This window comes from Chinchilla lanigera, unplaced genomic scaffold (assembly GCF_000276665.1).
Source record: "Chinchilla lanigera isolate Chin_1 unplaced genomic scaffold, ChiLan1.0 scaffold00024, whole genome shotgun sequence".
Lineage (NCBI taxonomy): Eukaryota > Metazoa > Chordata > Mammalia > Rodentia > Chinchillidae > Chinchilla > Chinchilla lanigera.
The window spans coordinates 12,073,063-12,091,514 of record NW_004955425.1 but is presented as its reverse complement, the minus strand read 5'-3'; the positions used below and the strand labels follow the sequence as shown (position 1 = coordinate 12,091,514).

Below are 18,452 nucleotides of genomic sequence, written 5' to 3'. Positions count from 1 at the left end.
GTTGGGGCAAATGTAGCTTCTAATCATAAAGCCAGGAAAGTAGTTTTTCATTATATTGTTGTTTTAAGACATCAGTTAATACAGTTGCTTTTTAAAGCCTGTATTTTTAAAAATATCCATTTTACAACTTTTTAATTATTTTACATTCATTCATAAAGGTATTTCTAACAAATTACTCTGTGTTTTAATAATACTGAAACAAGATGAAAGAATCAAGTGACTTAAATGTTTTGCTAATAACTACATCCATCACAGATTCTTGCACATTTGTAGCTAGTGATTAATCAGAAGAGCTACAATGATACTTAAAAATGACACACTCAAGTTTAATATACATGCTAAACACTAAAGACATGTACTTTGCCCAGCTAAAACGTTAGAACTGTCTTGTTTCTTTAAAATCTAGAAAGACAACTTGTTTATTTAGATCATTTTTAGCTATGAATTTATAAAATAGAGGAAAACATCATTTGAAACTTTTTTGTTAACTTCTATAGTAAAATATGGATTTTTTTCAAATTCAGGTGGTATTCTATTTTAGAAATTCTAGATCTTTAAAATATTAAGAAATATATTTCTGCAAATAATCTATCTTAAATGTGAGCCAAAAGAAACCCCAAATTCTTTTAAATTCTCATCTACAGCAAGGGGCCAACGTAAATCATCTTACAGACAGACAATTTAGTAAAGAGATGCTAACATAAAACAAATTTATATATAAGTAGTAATGGTGATTAATATCTAGTATGGTAGATTTCATTTTTACACTTTGGAAACAATTTTCATGGGAAATTTTATAGAGTTTTGATCCTTAGTTACAAATTTTGTTTATTTAATTAATCAAATTTTGTTTATTTAATTAATCAAGATAAGCAAATTCTGTTTAATTAATCAAGACAAATAGTAGAAAAAGCATTTTATTTATATGGAAAAAGCTACAGTAAGATCTGTAAAAGGTGTCCATATAATATTGCCTATACAGAAAAAAATTCAAATGTGAATAGGAACAAATAAAAGTTACATATCTTCCTACTTAGCAGTGCAATTAATTCACATTTTAATAAAGTTAGGTCAAGTATAACAAAATCAAAACAAGTGTTTCTCCATAATCAGTATACTGAGAATTACAGTGTAAAGATCATTTCAGGTTTAAGAAATCTGCAATCAATCTACAGAATATCCTAGGACAAGGGAGACACAGTTAATTCATTTAATTATCAGCTGTTTGGGTTTTTCAATACTGTTCACAGGAAAAACATAATGAGTTGACATACACGTAAATAGAATATATTTAGTCTATACAGTAAAAAAATACAAATTATAAAGTGAGCTAACAAAGAATGAAATCTGAATACAGATTTATAAAAGTGACGACTTCTCAGACAACAGATACAGTATTTCTTATGTAAAAACATCTAGTTTCAGCAAAAAATAATTTGGTTGCTTTTCAGCTGCATTGTAGATCTTGTAAGCTGAAGATGCAGATGTCCGAGTTCCTTAAAAACCATGATAAATGTCTTTCTCAATGCATACAAAATGATAAATGCTCTCATCACAGTCTTAAGGGTATTTTTGGAAGTTTTTGTCTTGCTTCAGAAATACATTTAAAATGGGTAAAAATCAAAGGGTTTCATGGTACAATGAAACAGTAAACAGTGCTCAATTTACTGCTAATGTTGAAAAAAATCTAGATTTTACAGTACTCTGTTATATAGGAAAGGTTTTTTTGATTTTACATTGCATATTTCTGAGTCCATTCCCTTGCGTGTCTGTTGTATCTGTAGGCATACAAAAGAATACAGTAAAACACACAAATCTAACCTTTTATCAGCACTGTCTATGAGAACTATGTTTTCTACCTTCTCATGCCTTTTTTGTGAGATGGACTCTCATGTTGCCCCAGCTGGCCTTGAACTTGTAATTGTCTTGCCTCAGCCTCTCAAGTAGCTGGGACTTACAGGCATGCACCGTCACACCCAGCCCTTCTCATGCTTACTTCTAATAATCAAACCTATACAAATGACTGAGCCAGTGTGATTGAGACTCATGCACAGATAAAAAAGAAAGCAAATGATTTTTTTTAACCCATGGATTTCCTGGTAAGCCATATGAAAATGTACTTAAAATAAAAAAAACAAAAACAAAAACAAAAACCACAGAAACCAACTTGCAATAGGAATCTATAAAAGCCAACTCTGAAGGAGTACTATCCACAAAACACAAATAAACCTATAGTCAAGTAACTTCTAGACATCTTGAAAATAAGGTTGATCTGAGCGGGGAAAGAGCTCAGTTCCCTGCCCAGGAAGGGACAGAGAACGCAATATGGAATCCTCTTCAATCACTAAATTCTTTCCTTTTTAATCCACTGCTTAGAATTATAAATAGATATTGTGCAAATGCTGAACATATACTACTAAACAATAAATGGAAAAAAACAAAAATTTTCTATGAAAAGAAAGGTTTACTTCACTAAACAAGATAAATTTATCTTTTAATCATAATTTTTTGTTTGTTTTTTTTTCCGGTACCGGGAATCAAACTCACAACTTCCCGCTTGCCAGGCAGGCGCTGTGCCACTGAGCTAAATCCCCAGCCCCAAGCATAATTAAATGTACTTAAAAACATAAGGCTAATACCCATATCTTGGCAGACTGCATAGAGACACTCCCAAATGGAAACTCACGGAAGTACACACTTACCTTTCTTTGTCTGACTTATAGATTTGTGCAATATCTGGTACTAAGGGGTCATCTGGGTTAGGGTCACAAAGGAGAGAGCATATGGACAGTAAAACTGGATTTAAAAGAGAACACTGCATTAGGTACTTTACAAGTTACACATGAAAACAGTTTTACTAAACATAGGTAATGAACTTGTAAAACAGGTAAAATGAAAACATCAAATTACATTTATACTGACTTTGGTAGCTAATATTATTGATTTTCAAAATTATAAAATTACCATAAAATATATACAATGAGAAAGTAATATTCCTTTTGAAGTTTTAAACTCTAGCTGAAATTTTTTTATTTAAAAAATGTGACCCTCCAAAGTTCTACCTTTCAATTAACAACCTTTCAATTAAAGAATGCTTTAAAAAACAATCAAATTATAATTACTGCTTTAAATCATTTTGGACATTACGCTCATGTGGCATTTTACTTTGGTTAAGCATAGACTGTTTTTAAAAGGAAGATTTGCAAGGTTTTTAAAAAATCAATCTTTTATTCTCTGTACCTTATTTGTGGTACATGCATTTAAAAATAATATGAACTATCATTATATAACCTGGATATTAAAAAGTATAAACAAAACCTGAAAAACACTGGTTGCTATCCTATGTCAAAATACTGCTGGAAACAGCTTTAGTTTATCTTCGACAAGAGGGAACAAAGCCTCTGGTCCTCTTTTTCTGCCTTGCATGCACATGACTACTTCTGAGGGGTGCACGGAACCTTTGAAACCACCTCCCATTTCCACCCTCCCCTGCAATACTATGTTCCTTCATCTTTTCCTACTCTTTCCAGTTCAAAAGTGAGTTACTAGAGCACAAGTTACTCTTAGATGTGTGCTGGGAGTGTGGTCCAGTGATGGAGCACTGGACTTACATGCTCGAGGCCTTGGGTTCAATCTCTACTATTAGGCAGTAAGAAAAAAAGGGAATGGGGCCAAGGACAGAGGAAAAACCAAGTATTTCATCTTCCTCATCTTCCATCCGTCCAGTGAAACTTCAAACCTTGTATAGTAAACTGACAGGATGGATTTTCTGGGCTCACTTACATCTTTGGAATGCTTTCAGACTAACCTCACAATAAAAAGCAAAAATAACACATGTAGAATTAAGTGAAAAAAATTAAACCAGTGAGGTCTGCACTGCCTAAGCAAGAGTGAAATTCTCATCTCCCCCTTCTTGCTGCTATGAGCCTTTTGCCCTGACTCCACCATCATGCAAACAAGCTGAATGATTTAAGATAAAAAAGCAGCAGGTGACATTTACCTGAGTGCTCACTCTGTGCCAGACGCAGGTGAGCCTCCGGCATGTCGTGTACCGTCGTAAGGCCACTGTACACAGGAGCAAACTGAGCCTATTTAGAGTCTCACAGGCCAGTTTCCAGAAGCCAAGGACACTAATTACTTTTTGTAAAAAGCTACCCATGTCAGAAGGTAAGTACTTAGCATCTGGCAGTCTGCCATTTCTTTTAAATGATAAGGACTTAGCTGTCGATGCCAAATGACATTGATTTTGTGACACCATCCCACGAATGAGAACATTCATCTGAATAACCACTTCACACAGAAGCTTTCTTTATTCCGTGCACAACACTCCCTACAGGAACCGGCACGCTCTCTTGTATTAAAGGAGCACACTCTCTTGTATTAAAGGAATGAGGCACAAAGCGTGCTGGCGTAGTAAACAGCTTTGACTCATAAAACAAAACTGGCTTCCGAGTACCAAGGCATAGAACTGACAATTTAGCAAGCAGTGTAATACTTGTGAAAGGTGAGATTCAGCACGGATTATGTGTCAGTCATTATAATGATGCCACTGATTATTCAAAATTTATACTAACATGCTGTCTTACTGCATTATTCTAAAGTATAAAATACGGTATGCCTTTCCTTTCTAAACATTTATTTTATTAGCCAAATCTGGTTTTTATTTTTTTTTTTTGGATAAAGTAAAACAGCTCTAAAGTTTTGTTCATTACTGTCAATAAACAGTTCCATTCAATGAACGGGACAACTGGACCCCAAATATTTTTAATGCTATCTCTTTCCCTCTTCTTTAAAAGTCAAAATCCAAGCTAAAGGGGTGTCAACAGGGTTATTCTTAAATTTCCAGTTCTAGTATTTTAAATCTCTTCTCACTTTATCATTTACATTTGCCCATCTACACCCCACATACCTCAAAAGCTGACTGTAAAAGCAGGAGTAATATAAGAGCAAAACAAAATTAAAACAGAAGAACGCACAGTAGGTTGGTCTTTTTAAAACACTGGTCTCTAGATGCTTGTACTGCATTTTTCCCGCCTCGTGAGTTATCAGTTGTTCTAAGTTGGATAGCTGATGTTACCTTTTGATACAGTCAAAGCCGGTGACCACTGTGACCTCAGGATATCAAGACAAATACTTCCATTACTGTTTATATTTGGATGGTAAATTTTTGTTGTGAAAGCAATCTAAACGTAAAAACAACAAAACAGTGGCAATCCATGAATTATGAACACAACAGAATGAATCTGCTCTAGGGTAAAACATCTTCAGTTTTACACAGCCTTGCAGGAGAAAAGCATTTATGCAAGTTGAATGAGTATCTGCTTTGGGGTCCAAGTAGTTCTAGCAATTGAGAATTTAAAGGAAATGACTCCATTACCCTGCTGCCTCCCCAGAGAACTGGGAAGTACTCTGGAGTGTGAAATAAGTCAGCCGGTACTACCCGGCATGATTGGTTGAGCGGCACCTGACCAATTAACTTGCTTTCCATCATACCTCAAAGTCATCCTCCTCATCTATCAGTAACACCCGAAGTGCCAAATGGATCCAAACACAGGGTGCTGAACTTGTTTCAGGGCCAAGCTGAGAGGCCTCCGCTGGTTGTCTGTCCTAAGACATCCATCAAGATTCCCAATTTTCCTCAGGAGCTGCTGTCATATGTCATACATACGCTTTTAATCAGCTGTTTCAAAAAATCTAACAGTCACAGATCTGTTTATTCTTTTTCTCCTTGATATCCCTGTCATTTGCTTCCTAAACATTAGAGCTTGTTACATAAGCTCATGAAACATGTCTTTATCTCCCCTACATGCTAAATGAAAGGAGTAGGACATCTTTACTTTTGTATCCCCCACTGCAGTAGGACAAAGTAGGTGCTCAATGAGTATTTATTGAATACTTTAAAAGACACGGTCAGCTTTGGAAAGATAATCCCTTGTACAGAAAAGTTTTACTCCTGACTATGAAGACTGCCCTAATTACATATACCGAAAAAAGAAAAGGCAAGAAACTAATTTATACAACAAATTGGTCTTTTGTTTTACAAACATAATACAATATTTGAGCGAGAAAGCCTATTTTTGACTCAGTGGTTTTACAGGACAGTCTGAGCATGCTAATGTACCCATGGTCTTGACATCATGAAATCATCTCTGGAAAAAGAGCAAAATCCCTGACAAGGGAGTCACATCAATCACAAAAATAAAAATACCTTTGGTGGTTTAAAAGGATAGTCTGTCGGAAAATGTACAGTGAGAAAGAAGACTCCACCTTGATATGCGCTATCAGGCTGAAATAACAAAACAATGTGTGTCAGTGTTTGATTACGGTATTTATTTAATAGCGTACAATGACTTTTCCCAAATACTGTGTTTGAAAAAAGGCCATCATATTTTGAATGCTTTCATGAAATATTATCAATTTGAAAATAATGCAATCACTGAGTTCAAATCATTTACCTTGAGAACATGCATCCCTCTGCAGGTATGTGGATTTTCCAACAATCATGCCAACATCATAAAGTTTAAAATAAAACAAAAACACAGAGTGGTGTGATTTGCCTAAACAAATCTGTTTCATGAATACAATATTTTTAAGATCAGTACATGTGACGCCTACTGTGAAAAAAGACAATTTTCTGTAGTGGTAATCAGTATAAATAAAGGGTCCTAGCAGGTACTGTACTTAGCTTCTTACTTATAAAACTTGAATTCTGATGGTCATGTAAGGCCAAGCATGGAGAAGACAGCCAACTGAGCCAAAGAAATGGCTAAGTGACGCCTAATTTACCTCAACTCTTCATTTAGTCACAGTTTATGAAATAATGTAGAAAATACAAAAAGTCTCAACTTCAGTTAATTCAATATTCATGGAACTATCAAATTAGAAATCAATGTTAAAAGGAAGATTTAAATTTGGTCATTTTTTAAATGATCATTTAGAAACATTCGTAACATTACAAGTAAAGCAAAGACAGGTTAAAAGAGAAATAATGATAGCAAAATATACTTGAAATTCTATTTTAATCTCTTCATATTTAACTAAATATATTGTTCTATTAATATTTTGGTAATAAAAGAAAAGACTGTTACTACTTCCTATTGCTTGTCAGCCTTTTGGCTAAGATCAAGTGTTATTACTTCCTTTAGTTTCTGCCTATATATTAGAGGACTATACTGTATAATTACTCTTACTATATATGTTAATTCTAGTTCATAAAAAATTACAAGGAATGTAGAAAACGTAAGCAAATTACAATGATAAATATTGACTGCTTACGTATTCAAATGATTATACAGAGCAACTAAGAGTACGTTTATTAAAATAAGGGAGGTTATGAACAACAGCCGCAATCATTTACTATGTGATTCACCTAAGAAATATTTATGAAAGGCTAGTATTCAAATGGTAAAGGTAGGCCTTTAATGATAGCATTTTGAAGGTTCTTAGTAAGTAATGAGAAATATGCAGAAAGAGCTCAACTCTTGCTGAAACTGTTATATAAGGAATGAAGAAAGTATAAAAGATACACTGACATGGATCCCTGCCCCAGACACTTCCCCACTTCTAGCTGCACACACTCATCCCATCATGCCTGCCCCTTTCTGAAGCAGTTCTGGAAGTCCTCTTTTGTGAGTGCCTGTATGAGGTGTGATCAGAATGCGGTGAATGCTGCTGCTGAGTGCCATCCGAGGGAAAGGTGGGCTTGTAGAACATAGTGTGTGTCCTCACCCACCTTATTCACCAGATACGCCACCTGCCAACTTCTGGCTCCTCCCCGAAGTCAAAATGACTGAGAGACACATGCTTTGAATCAGTTCAGGACACTGAAGCAGGCACATGAGCCCAGGTGGATACCCTCACGGAAGAGGATCTCCAGAACTAACGTGTTCAAAGGGAGCCAGTAGATTTTGAGGGGGATTAATGGAGATATGACTTTTATTGTAATACCTTTTGAAACTAAACGTTCCTTGTATTTTCAATGTACTTTTACTCTTTAATATAACAACATAACCAGTTAGCAATTTAAGATAACTCTCCAACAATCTTGCTTTGAACACAGTAACTTTTTTGTTGTTTTTAAATGAAACAGAAGGCAATATGGTTAAAATCTCCATTACTTAGGAGATAAAGCTCCTTCAGGGGAGAAGGAGTGAGTGATGTGTATCAAAATAAGTTACTGAGGTTCTTTCACCCAGAAAGCAGATGTGAACTGACAGTGAGCATTCTTATTCAATCAGACTTCTACTCATGGGAAGTCTGTTTCAAGTCACAACTGTCTTATGTGTAGAAAGAAATAATGTTATCAATGCTAGTAAGTATTAGGAGGACCCAGTTATAGAACAGTAGGTAATTCTGTGTTTAACACCTTCCTGGCTGGCTTGAACCACCGGTGGTACCTCCAGGACTGTCCCATCAGACAGCTTGAACCACTTGTACAAATGCATCTAATTACTTTTACAGGTCTTTTTACTAACAAAAATTTATTAATAAAATTAATAAAGAGTTGCCCGATGGACAATCATATGTGTACCACCAGTAGTCCAAGCCACCTGGCAGCGAGACGTACGAATGATAGCCCAGTCATGGTGGTGTAAGACAATGCTACAAAAGTAAAAACTGCAGACTCAAAAGGTGTCAAAGATAAGCCCACTGCAATATTTATCGGTTCTCTTTCACAGACAAGAACAGTGATGAAACTTACTGTGAACTGGTGCTTATTACTTGTAGGAATTCTATTACTGGGTTAGACATTTCTAGCTTTGGAAATCTAATCATATCCTCTAATCTATGAGGATATGACAATAACTATGTTTGATTATGGACCCTTATGTTTTTAAAAAACAAAGCACACAGTCTGTTTGCAAATCATGGGTTACCCACTACTGCGTGTGATGATGAAGGTGTTGATAGAGGAAGACACCCCAGCTATACTAGTATTTGCCACCAGTGCTTTAGAAAAGCATCACAAACCCTTTCTCAGATTTTGCTTCCTGGGTGATTCAGACTACAAGGAAATACCTCCCGACTCACAAACACCTGATTAAAGGTCAAGAGGTAAGAGTACAGTATGGCTGTGGGGATGAATCTCACATACGTGAATCATACTTACAGGCCCCATAATAGTGGCTTGCCAGTGGAACACTGAAACAAACAAAGGAGTTTGGGAGTTACTCACAGATGTTCACACCTGTATTTTTAAAGCTATCAAACACCCCTGCAATAGAACAAAACTTACAGTCATCTCCCACAGGTCCAGCTGAACAGTGAGCAGGAGGATCGCGCTGTAGATCACTTAATTCCTGAAGGAAAGAAAAAATACTTAAGGTCAATTCTTTCTTTTTTTCAAGAAAACAGGTATCGTAATCCATTCAAACATAAACTGTTAACTTCACTTTAAAATTATTTTTGGCAATTCTGTTCAAAGTAAGTAAACAAAATGTACTCTGTTACCGACGGAAGACTATGGAAGATGGTATTAAACTCCTTTTTGATAACAGCTCCAACCCTTGAGAATATTAAATGGATTAAAATATTAAAAGTTGTTCTTTAAGTGCTAAGTAGATAATACATAGCTAATCTTTGGGGAAAAAAAAAAAAAAGTAACTCACACGTAAGGCCCTGTGCTCAATCACCAGCACCAAACAAAGAACAGTAATAACCAGGTCCTACTTCCAAGGGGTTGCAATCTACAGGAGGAGTAGAGGCTTGGAAAGATGGAAGAGTAGGTGGAAAGAGAAGAAGCGTGCACTGAGGCCATATTTTAAACCTTCAAACACTGACTCAGATGCTCCTTCAAAGGAAGGAGCCAGGCCTGGTGGCGCACGCCTGTAATCCCAGCACTTGGGAGGCTGAGGCAGGAGAATCACTGTGAATTTGAGGCCAGCCAGAGCTACAAAGTAAGCTCAAGGCCAGCCGGAATTACATAGTGAGACCCTGTCTCAAAAGACCAAAAAAAAAAAAGGAGCACAGAAAGGACATAACTTCAGAGCTGGCCAGTAGGCCTGGGTATCCACTTCTGACACAACTGGCTATGGCTGTGGGGACCACACTTTCCTTCCTTAACTTCATCTGGGAAGGAACTAATCACCCTCAAAAATAAAGGTATAAATCCAGTATAAGCAGCTGTAACTGAAGAGCTTTAGTTTGAAGATCAGGGAATGTCTGAGAAGTGATGTCTAAACTGAACCCTCAGGGCCGAGTGGGAGTTAGTTTGGGGGGAGATGAGCGGAAGGGGTGAGACGGAGTGGCAGAAGCTGGGCTTGGAAAGGCAGGCAGAAGCTGGGCAGAAAATGGAATGCAAGACGTGCCCTAGCAAGGAGTTGGGGTATCAGCAAGGACTTCAGGGGCTTTAAGAAGGAATGTGCGCTGATATAAAGGATGCCTCTGATGCCGTGGAAAAAAAAGAGAAGGTGTAAGATAGTACAGGTAAGAGAATGATCAGAGAAGTGGTAATGAGATAAAAAGTGACAGGTTTGAGATTTTGCTGTTTTTTTTTTTTTTTGGCTTTTTTGAGACAGGTCTCGCTATAGAGTTCAAGCTCATGGTGACCCCCCTACCCTCCCGCCTTAGCCTCTGAGGGCTGGGATGACAGATGTGCACTCCCAGGGCCAGCGAGTCTGAGCTGTTCTGAAGGGCCTCGCTGTCACAGCATCTGTGACTAATGACACGTGCAGAGTAAGGGCAGGTCACACACAGGAACAATGAGGGTCCGTGGCACTGACAGTGACTCAGTGTCTCCGTCACCCTAACAAGCCTGAGGTGGGTAGTGTTACGTTCTCCACTTTACAGACGAGGAAGAAGGAGACGCTCACCTAACTACTGCGGACAGCCTGGAACTCAACCCCAGGCTCCAACTCCCCCCATTTTAGCTTCACAAATATGCAAACAAAGATGTCACCTACTGAAAATAGGGAGCGCTAGCAGACAAGCTGCTTTGGAGAGCAGACATGTTAAGTCTGTGATCCGTGTGGTACCAAGAAAAAAATTCAGCTCAGCACAGGACTAGAGCTTAAAAGGCAGGGAGGCTGAAATCAGAAAATCATTGTGCACACCTGCTACTTGAAACTGTGGGAGTGGTGTAAAGTATTCACAAAGAGACATACAAATAAATACTGCATTTCATCAAATCCAAGGCGTCATCAACTGTAAATTGCTTTGTGTACCAGTAACTAAGGAAAATGCTAATTTTAAGTCATCAATAAGCTACTGGACTTTAGAAATATTAAAATTAGAAAAAGATGCACCTTTGAATCACTGTCATATGGTAATTATAGTAAGTTCGGTGCTCAACTGACCAGTGACGACAAAGGGGAGAAAGGGAGCCATGAGCTACGGAACTGAGACAGGCACAAGTCCTCTTCCTCCTCCCATGTTCTTTTTCAGAGCTTCTTGGTACTTTTTGGGGGGTGGTGGCAGTTTTTGTTTATTTTTTAGTCTACTGACACAGGGTCTCACTACAAAGTTCAGGCTGGCTTTGAACTTGCTATGTAACTCAGGCTGGCCTTGAACTTGGGGCAATCCTCCTGCCTCAGCCTCCCAAGTGCTGGGGTGACAGGTGTGCACGATCACACTTGGCAGTGGTTGCGGTTTTATTTTTAATAGCTGGTGTTGTCTGCTTCCTAACAAGAATTAACTAGCATGGTCAGCCGGCTCTGTGGTCAAGAGCAAGAGAAGGACACCAGTCTTCAACTGAGCAACAGCGATTAAAAGCAAGGTTACAAGCTCAAATCTGGGTGCCACCACTCACTTGCCACATGATCTTGGGAAAATACTTTTTTCCACTCCAAATCTGTTTCATTACAGATAAAGCAGCTTCTCTACTTTCATCTATGGTTTCTACGACAGTCACACAAAATGATAGATTTCAGGTATACAGCAGTCTCCAGAGCACAGAAACAACCGAACCTTCACATTCATTTTAATGGGAAATTAATAACAATGATTACATTCTCTAGTGGGAGAGCACAATGATTTCAATAGTTTAAGAGAGGGGCGCAGTCACGACCTCATTCTAGGATGACTGTGCCTTGTAAAGACTTTCTAGTCTGTAATTTTGGGAGATGTCTTCTGAAATTATTTATGTTTTCTATTATTATTTTTATGTCTTATTAAGAATATGTCAAATATCCTTAATATTTGCGTAAACAGTACTTCTTGGCTGTCATTTTCACTAGAGTCAGTCAGAAAACGACCAGCCCTGCCGGGCAACATGAAGCTGTCACCTTCCTCAGGAATGCCTTGCTATTGTCGCCCCCACTGCCCCTACACCAAGCACTCCAGCATGATCAGCCCGCTGCCCTACAGCTGCCCAGTGGCACATGCCCTATGTGCCCAGCCATCCCGGGACCCCCAGGGCCCCATCCTGGAGTGGCTGCAGAATATGTGAGCACCTCTTTCCATGATCAAGGAGGAGCCCCCCCCCCATAAACGTGTGAGAACAAAAATGAAAAAGAAAAAGACAAAATTTTCCTATTATAAGCTAAATTGCTAAAATATCTTTAAACATGTTTTAAAGTTTTTGACAAATTAAACTATAAAATGATATGAATAAACTATAATCAACTTGATTTAATGGCTGTATGAACAGAAAATATACATTATTTTTGCATCAGTGGAACATTTTACAAATTTTTTTGGTCTTTTTGAGACTGGGTCTCACTATGCAGTTCAGGCTGGCCTTGAGCTCACTGTGTAGCCCAGGCTGGCCTCAAACTCACAACGATCCTTCTGCCTCAGCTTCCCAAGTGCTGGGATTACAAGCATGCACCACCACGCCCGGCCACTTTACAAATATTTATTGCATGCTTGAGACAAGGAAAAGCTTAATAAATCCCCCTAAAGCCTGAAATTGCCATATTCTCTGATCATAATCATCAAAACTCTGAAAATCAACAATGTAAAACACTTATCTTCATAAACAATTACAGCAAACATCCAACAATGTAACCACTGTAAGGAATGACTGATGCTCCCAGACTTTAGCTTCTTGACACTTCTTCCTGGCTGGCCATTACCCTGAACTCTAAGACAAACTGCACAGAAAGCCCCATAAAACTGTTTCAGGAGTCCCTCATATTTTTGCCTAGACCTCTTCAAGGTCATGCTTTTATATCAAGCTGAATTTAAAATTTTCAAACATTAAATCATCTACAATCATTCTTTTACAATGATACATGGTATCTATGAGTGTACTGTACAAGAAAAACAAAGCAATAGAGTATAGGGAGAAAACAGAGCACACAATGTATAGTGAAATACTGCCCAAACCAAGCCACTGTTAAGAGATCAGAACAGTTCTATTTATAGCCTTGCTGGAAAATTAGGCAAGTCAGTCAACCTTTGAAGGAGCACACACTGAGATACAAACTATTAGAGAGTAATTTGGTAATAGCTGTGAAAGTGGAAAATGCATTGATTCAGCAATTTCACCTTGCAGAAACAACTGCAGATAACCAAACACATATATAAGGATGTTCAGCGCAGGATCTTGCAGAATTATGTAAAACTGAGAATAACCTAACAGGCCATCACTAAGAGAATGGTTTCATAAAATAATACAATCATATTATGAAATAGAAGGCAGCCATTAAAAAGAATGAGATGGGTATGTATTTGTCGACCATGAAAGATGCTCACTGAACAGAGTGTTTCAGTGAAAAACACAAGTTACAGGACAGTACGCCCATTATGATGTCACAGTACACACATGAACTATACATGCACAAAACCCAAACATATCAGAGCACACATCAACTCTTAATAGTAGCTTTCTCTGGGATAGGTTGCTACTTTTTACTTTCTGACTGCTATATTGTTTTAATATTTTACGGTACTTCCATAACTTTTTAAAGAAAAAAATAGGTTTTTATTCAGGTTCTTATGCATTTCAGAAGAAAGGAAATGACATTGCTTTTTACCTCCACAAGTCTCTCAAGCATCTTTTCTTTTCATTAAAATCTTTTTTACGAGACAATGAAGCACTGAGTCACTGTCACAAATTGGAGGAGTGACACTAAGACCTAACAGCTAAATCCAATATGAGATCCCCGACTGGATCCTGGAACAGGAGAAGGCTGTTAGTGGAAAAACTGGTGATCTGAGATGGGTCTGAAGTTTAGTTTTTTCGTATCACCCTGTAACTTCCCTCATTTTGATAAATGTACGAGGTTATATAAGCTGTGAATATTAGGGGAAATTAGGTGAAGGCTGTATGTGAACTTTCTGTATTATTTTTGCAAATTTTCTGTAATATTAAGTTATTTCAGAACAAAATGTAAAACTTTTTATGCATATTCCAAAATTAGATTCACTATTGTATTTCCCACCTTTGCTGCTGCTTCTGTATTTCTAATTCCTGTTAAAGGAATACCAACTGCCCAGTCACAAGGCTTAAACTTCCATCGCTGACCCTTCTCTTTCTCTCGTCCTTGTCACACGGGAGTATCATCTACTTTGCTTTGTAATGCCCATCACAGTGCTTAGCACAGTTACCTCAAAACTCAGTTACAGTTCAGCTACAGCCGCTTCTCAATACTTGCGTAATAATCTTCAAAAGCAAAGCTGTTTTCATTTTTCTGACTAAGAAAATCTCAGTGCTTCCCCCATTCTTTACTACAGACCAAACTCCACCAGTGAAGGTCTTTTAATTACCTACTCCCCTACATCTATACTTCTGGTTGAAGGGTTCCCCTTCAAAATTTTTCCTGAGTCTCCAAGGAACCTCGCTGGGCTTTCTAAAAACACTTTTAGGAGGTTTTTAAGGTCAAACTCAGTAACAAAATAAAACTAATATGTTATAGGTATTTTTCACTCTCTATATCTTACAAGTTTACAGTGGTGTTTGCCAAGGAATTGGTGACATGGATTTTGTAACATACTGAATGAATAAGCAAATGTGATAATCTCTGAGTCATTTAGACTTTGATGGTATTTTTAAATATGCAAAACAATGTCATTCTTAATTTTTTTTTGTCTTAGTATAGTTATTTTTCATTTTAAAATGTTACTTATAGCATGTGCAAGGCCCTGGGTTCAACCCTCAGCATTGCCTCCACCCAAAGAAAAGTTATTTATATTAGCATGTAATTGGCTTATCATAATTTAAAATTATTATTTCTAAATCTGTTTTAATTTTCTACAGTGCCGGTAAGTACAGTCACTTCCCTGCTGCTGGGACAGAGTACCAGATACCCACAGCTCAAAGGAAATTTTGGCTCATGGTTTTTAAAAGTTTTTTTATTTTAACTAAAATCGAAGAATGAATTTTAGGAACAGAGGTTAAGAGCAGAATATATTTACTGAGGGAAAGAAAAGAAAGCTTCTGTCCAGAGAGGGACAGAAGAGGGGCCTAAGTGGGCTACCCCTGGGCTCATGGCTTTAAAGGGTGCAGTCAGCCCATCCGAGGCAGAAAAGGCGGTAGCGCATGGTGAAGGAAAGCTGCTCAACCAGTATCAGCCAGGAAGAACAGCTAGAAGGGAGGAGCCAGGGACAGTAATAATTCCTCTCAGGTACTGTCTCCAGTGACCCACCTCTTCTGACCAGCCCTATCTCCAAACCTGAGAATTTTAGGGGACATTTTAGATTTAAACCACAATACGTTGCCCCTGGCCCCCAAAAGGCTCATTTCTATATCACTATGCAAAAATGTACTTAATCCACTCTAAGAGTCATCAAAGTGCTAACAGTTTCAGCACTGCAGAAAAAAATCCAAGTCCAAAGTCTCCTCTGAGACTGAAGGTAAACTCTTAGCTGTGAGCACCCATTAAAAAAAAAAAGTTAAATACTCCCAACATATAACAGCACAGTAAACATTAGCATTACAAAAGGGAAGAACAGACAGAAAGAAATGGGTCCAAAGCAAGACTAAAAGCCAATGGGGCAAACATTAAATCCTGTAGCTCCATGACTAGCACTCAGGGCAGGTTGTGGTGAGATAGGAGTTCCAAACAACTTGAGCACCCCTGACCCCAGGGCCTTGCTGATTGTAGCCTACATGGCCTCTCTCCTGGGCTGGCTCTGCTCAAAGCCTGCAGTTTTTCTCAGCAGACTTTCCACATTTCTGGCACTTCCAACATCTGGAGGTCTCCAATGCACAAACCATCATTTCCACTCTTAACAGATTTACGTATCACTCTGTCCAGGGCTCCTGGCAGAGACTGTAACCCTATCACACATTTTCACCTGGCCTCCAAGGCCTTCTGAAATCTGGGCAGAAGTTTCCATAACCCCATAACTCTTGCATTCTGCATGCCTGAAAAGCTAGCAACGTATGGATGATGCCAAGGCCTACCACCAGCTTGAGCAGTAGCCTGGCCCCTTTGGACCATGACTGCAGCAGCCTCGGAATACCTGGATGTCTGTACTCAGGGAAACACTGCTCTAGGGGCCCAAAATGAGCAGGATTTTCTTCCCAAAGCAAACTCTTTCAAAGGAGTTTACCCTTTATGTCTCTGTGCTGTGGTATAGGACCTGACCATTTCCTAAAATGCCTTCAAGGAGTCTTTCCTATTGTCCTGATGCAAGTACCTAGCTTCTTTTTAATGCTAATCTTCTTAGCAATCCTGCTTTCCTTAGCGCCCCAGCTTTATAGGTGGTTCCTTTTCATATGTCTCTCCTCTAATCTTTGCCCTTTATTCTCATTATGAATCTGGCTTAAGAAGCCAGAAGTACATATGACACAGCTTGAACACTGGGTTGCCTTAAAATTTCCTCCACCAGAACAATTAGTCTACTACCATTAAATTTAGCCTAAAAAGGAATAAGGGAAAAATACACACAAATTCTTTGAAAGTGTGAAACACTAATGGGCTCTAGTCCAATTTCTAATACAGTTTTCATTTCCAATTGAAACCTCAAGAACCTCCCTTTCACTGTCTGCATTCCTGTCCGGATTCTGGTCTTCTCACCTTTGACCAGGATGGCCCATCAAACTCTGCTTACAGAATTTTAGGGCTTTTCTAGCCGGCACCTCCAAATCTTTCCAAACTTCATCTACAAACTAGATATACAGGCTTCTGAACCATATGGTCAGGTACAGTCACAGCAAGGACTCTACCTTTTTGGTACCAATTTTCTCTATTAGGCATTTTCTTGTTGCTGAGACAAAATATTCAATACCTGCTATTTAAAGAAAGAGAGGTTTATTTCGGCTCACAGTTCAAAGGATTCAGTCCACCAGTTGGCTGGCTCCAAAGAGAAACAGCCTGGTGGTGAAAGGGCGTGATGGAGGAAAGCTGCCCAGCTCACGACAGCCTGGAAGCAACGAGAGAAAGGAGGAGCTGGGAACAAGAGTACATACTCCAAGGTGACCCCCTCAGTGACCCACTCCCTCTGAATAGGGTCCACACTGGAACATGACACTTTTGGGGGACATTTTGTATCTAAGCCATACTACCACACACAGACAAAAGCTCTTTGGGGGTTCTCAATAGTTTTAAGAATATAAATGGTTCCTGAGACTAAAATGTGTGAAAACTACTCACCTACTCTGACTACTTTAATAGTGTGGCTAAATTTTCTGGCCTTTACAATTTTTCTTCTCTAAGATAACCTTTTTGCCATCAACCTATGTCTAAATTCTACTCATTCGGGGCTGGGGATTTAGCTCAGCGGCAAAAAACGCCTGCCTGGCATGCGCAAGGTCGTGAGTTCGGTTCCCGGTACCGGAGAAAAACAAAACAAAACAAAAAAACACACAAAAAAATAAATTCTACTCATTCTTCTTAACAATGGCTATCTTCTGCAAAACCATTTCAAAAGGAATGTATGTATAAATGTTTACTTAGCAGTGCTGGGGACTTAATCTGGGTCCTTGCACATGGAAAGTACTCATCTGAGCTATGCTTCCAGCCCTCAAATGCCATTTTTAAAAAACATGGGTTTAGAGTCAGACCCAGATTAAATATGGCCTGGCTGCTGACCTTTACTAGCTGCGTGACCTTGGGCAATTTACTGAACCTCTCTGATTATATCATTTTTTAAATGGAGGTAACACTGGTTATCTTGAAGAATTTACTGACAAGAAATGAAAAAACAAACAAACACTAGCTTATGGCATGTATAACAGATGCTGAATGCCAACTTTTAGCTCCCTCTCCTCTTTTACAAGAGGTTTTGTTTGGAGACAGGGTCTTGCTATGTAGTTCAGGCTGGCCTTAAACTCACCATGTAGCCCTGGCTATCCTTCAACTCACAGGACTCCTCTTGCCTCAAACTTCCTGAATTACTGGCACCACAATGCTTTTTTTTGTTTTTTCAATACTGGAGATTGGGGGCTGGGGATTTAACTCAGTGGCACAGCGCCTGCCTGGCAAGCACGAGATCTTGAGTTCGATTCCTGGTACCTGAAAGAAAACAAAAACAAAACAAAAACAAACAAACAAATACTGGGGATTGAACTCAGGGCCTTTACACCCCCAGTTCTTTTTGAGACAGCATCTTGCTAAATTGCCTAG

General features: G+C 38.5%; 1 protein-coding gene across 1 annotated transcript; it reads right to left on the bottom strand.

The window, feature by feature from the left end:
- Positions 1–901: 901 nt before the first annotated feature.
- Ube2d1 (ubiquitin-conjugating enzyme E2D 1) lies at positions 902–18,248 on the bottom strand. The gene is made up of 7 exons (XM_005385913.2): positions 18,163–18,248; positions 9,236–9,299; positions 9,110–9,141; positions 6,209–6,286; positions 5,078–5,183; positions 2,703–2,796; positions 902–1,778 (listed from the first exon to the last, which is right to left on the bottom strand). Exons 1-7 carry the CDS (start codon positions 18,163–18,165, stop codon positions 1,733–1,735), a joined length of 423 nt encoding a protein of 140 aa, XP_005385970.1. The 5' UTR covers positions 18,166–18,248; the 3' UTR covers positions 902–1,732.
- Between the last annotated feature and the right edge of the window lie 204 nt (positions 18,249–18,452).

Excerpts from the sequence above, each read along its gene's own strand:
- Ube2d1 (XM_005385913.2), bottom strand. Across the intron at positions 2,797-5,077 it reads GGCTTTGACTGTATCAAAAG|TTTTACTGTCCATATGCTCT; the intron begins GTAACATCAGCT and ends TTTTAAATCCAG. Across the intron at positions 1,779-2,702 it reads TATAAGTCAGACAAAGAAAG|ATACAACAGACACGCAAGGG; the intron begins GTAAGTGTGTAC and ends GTATGCCTACAG.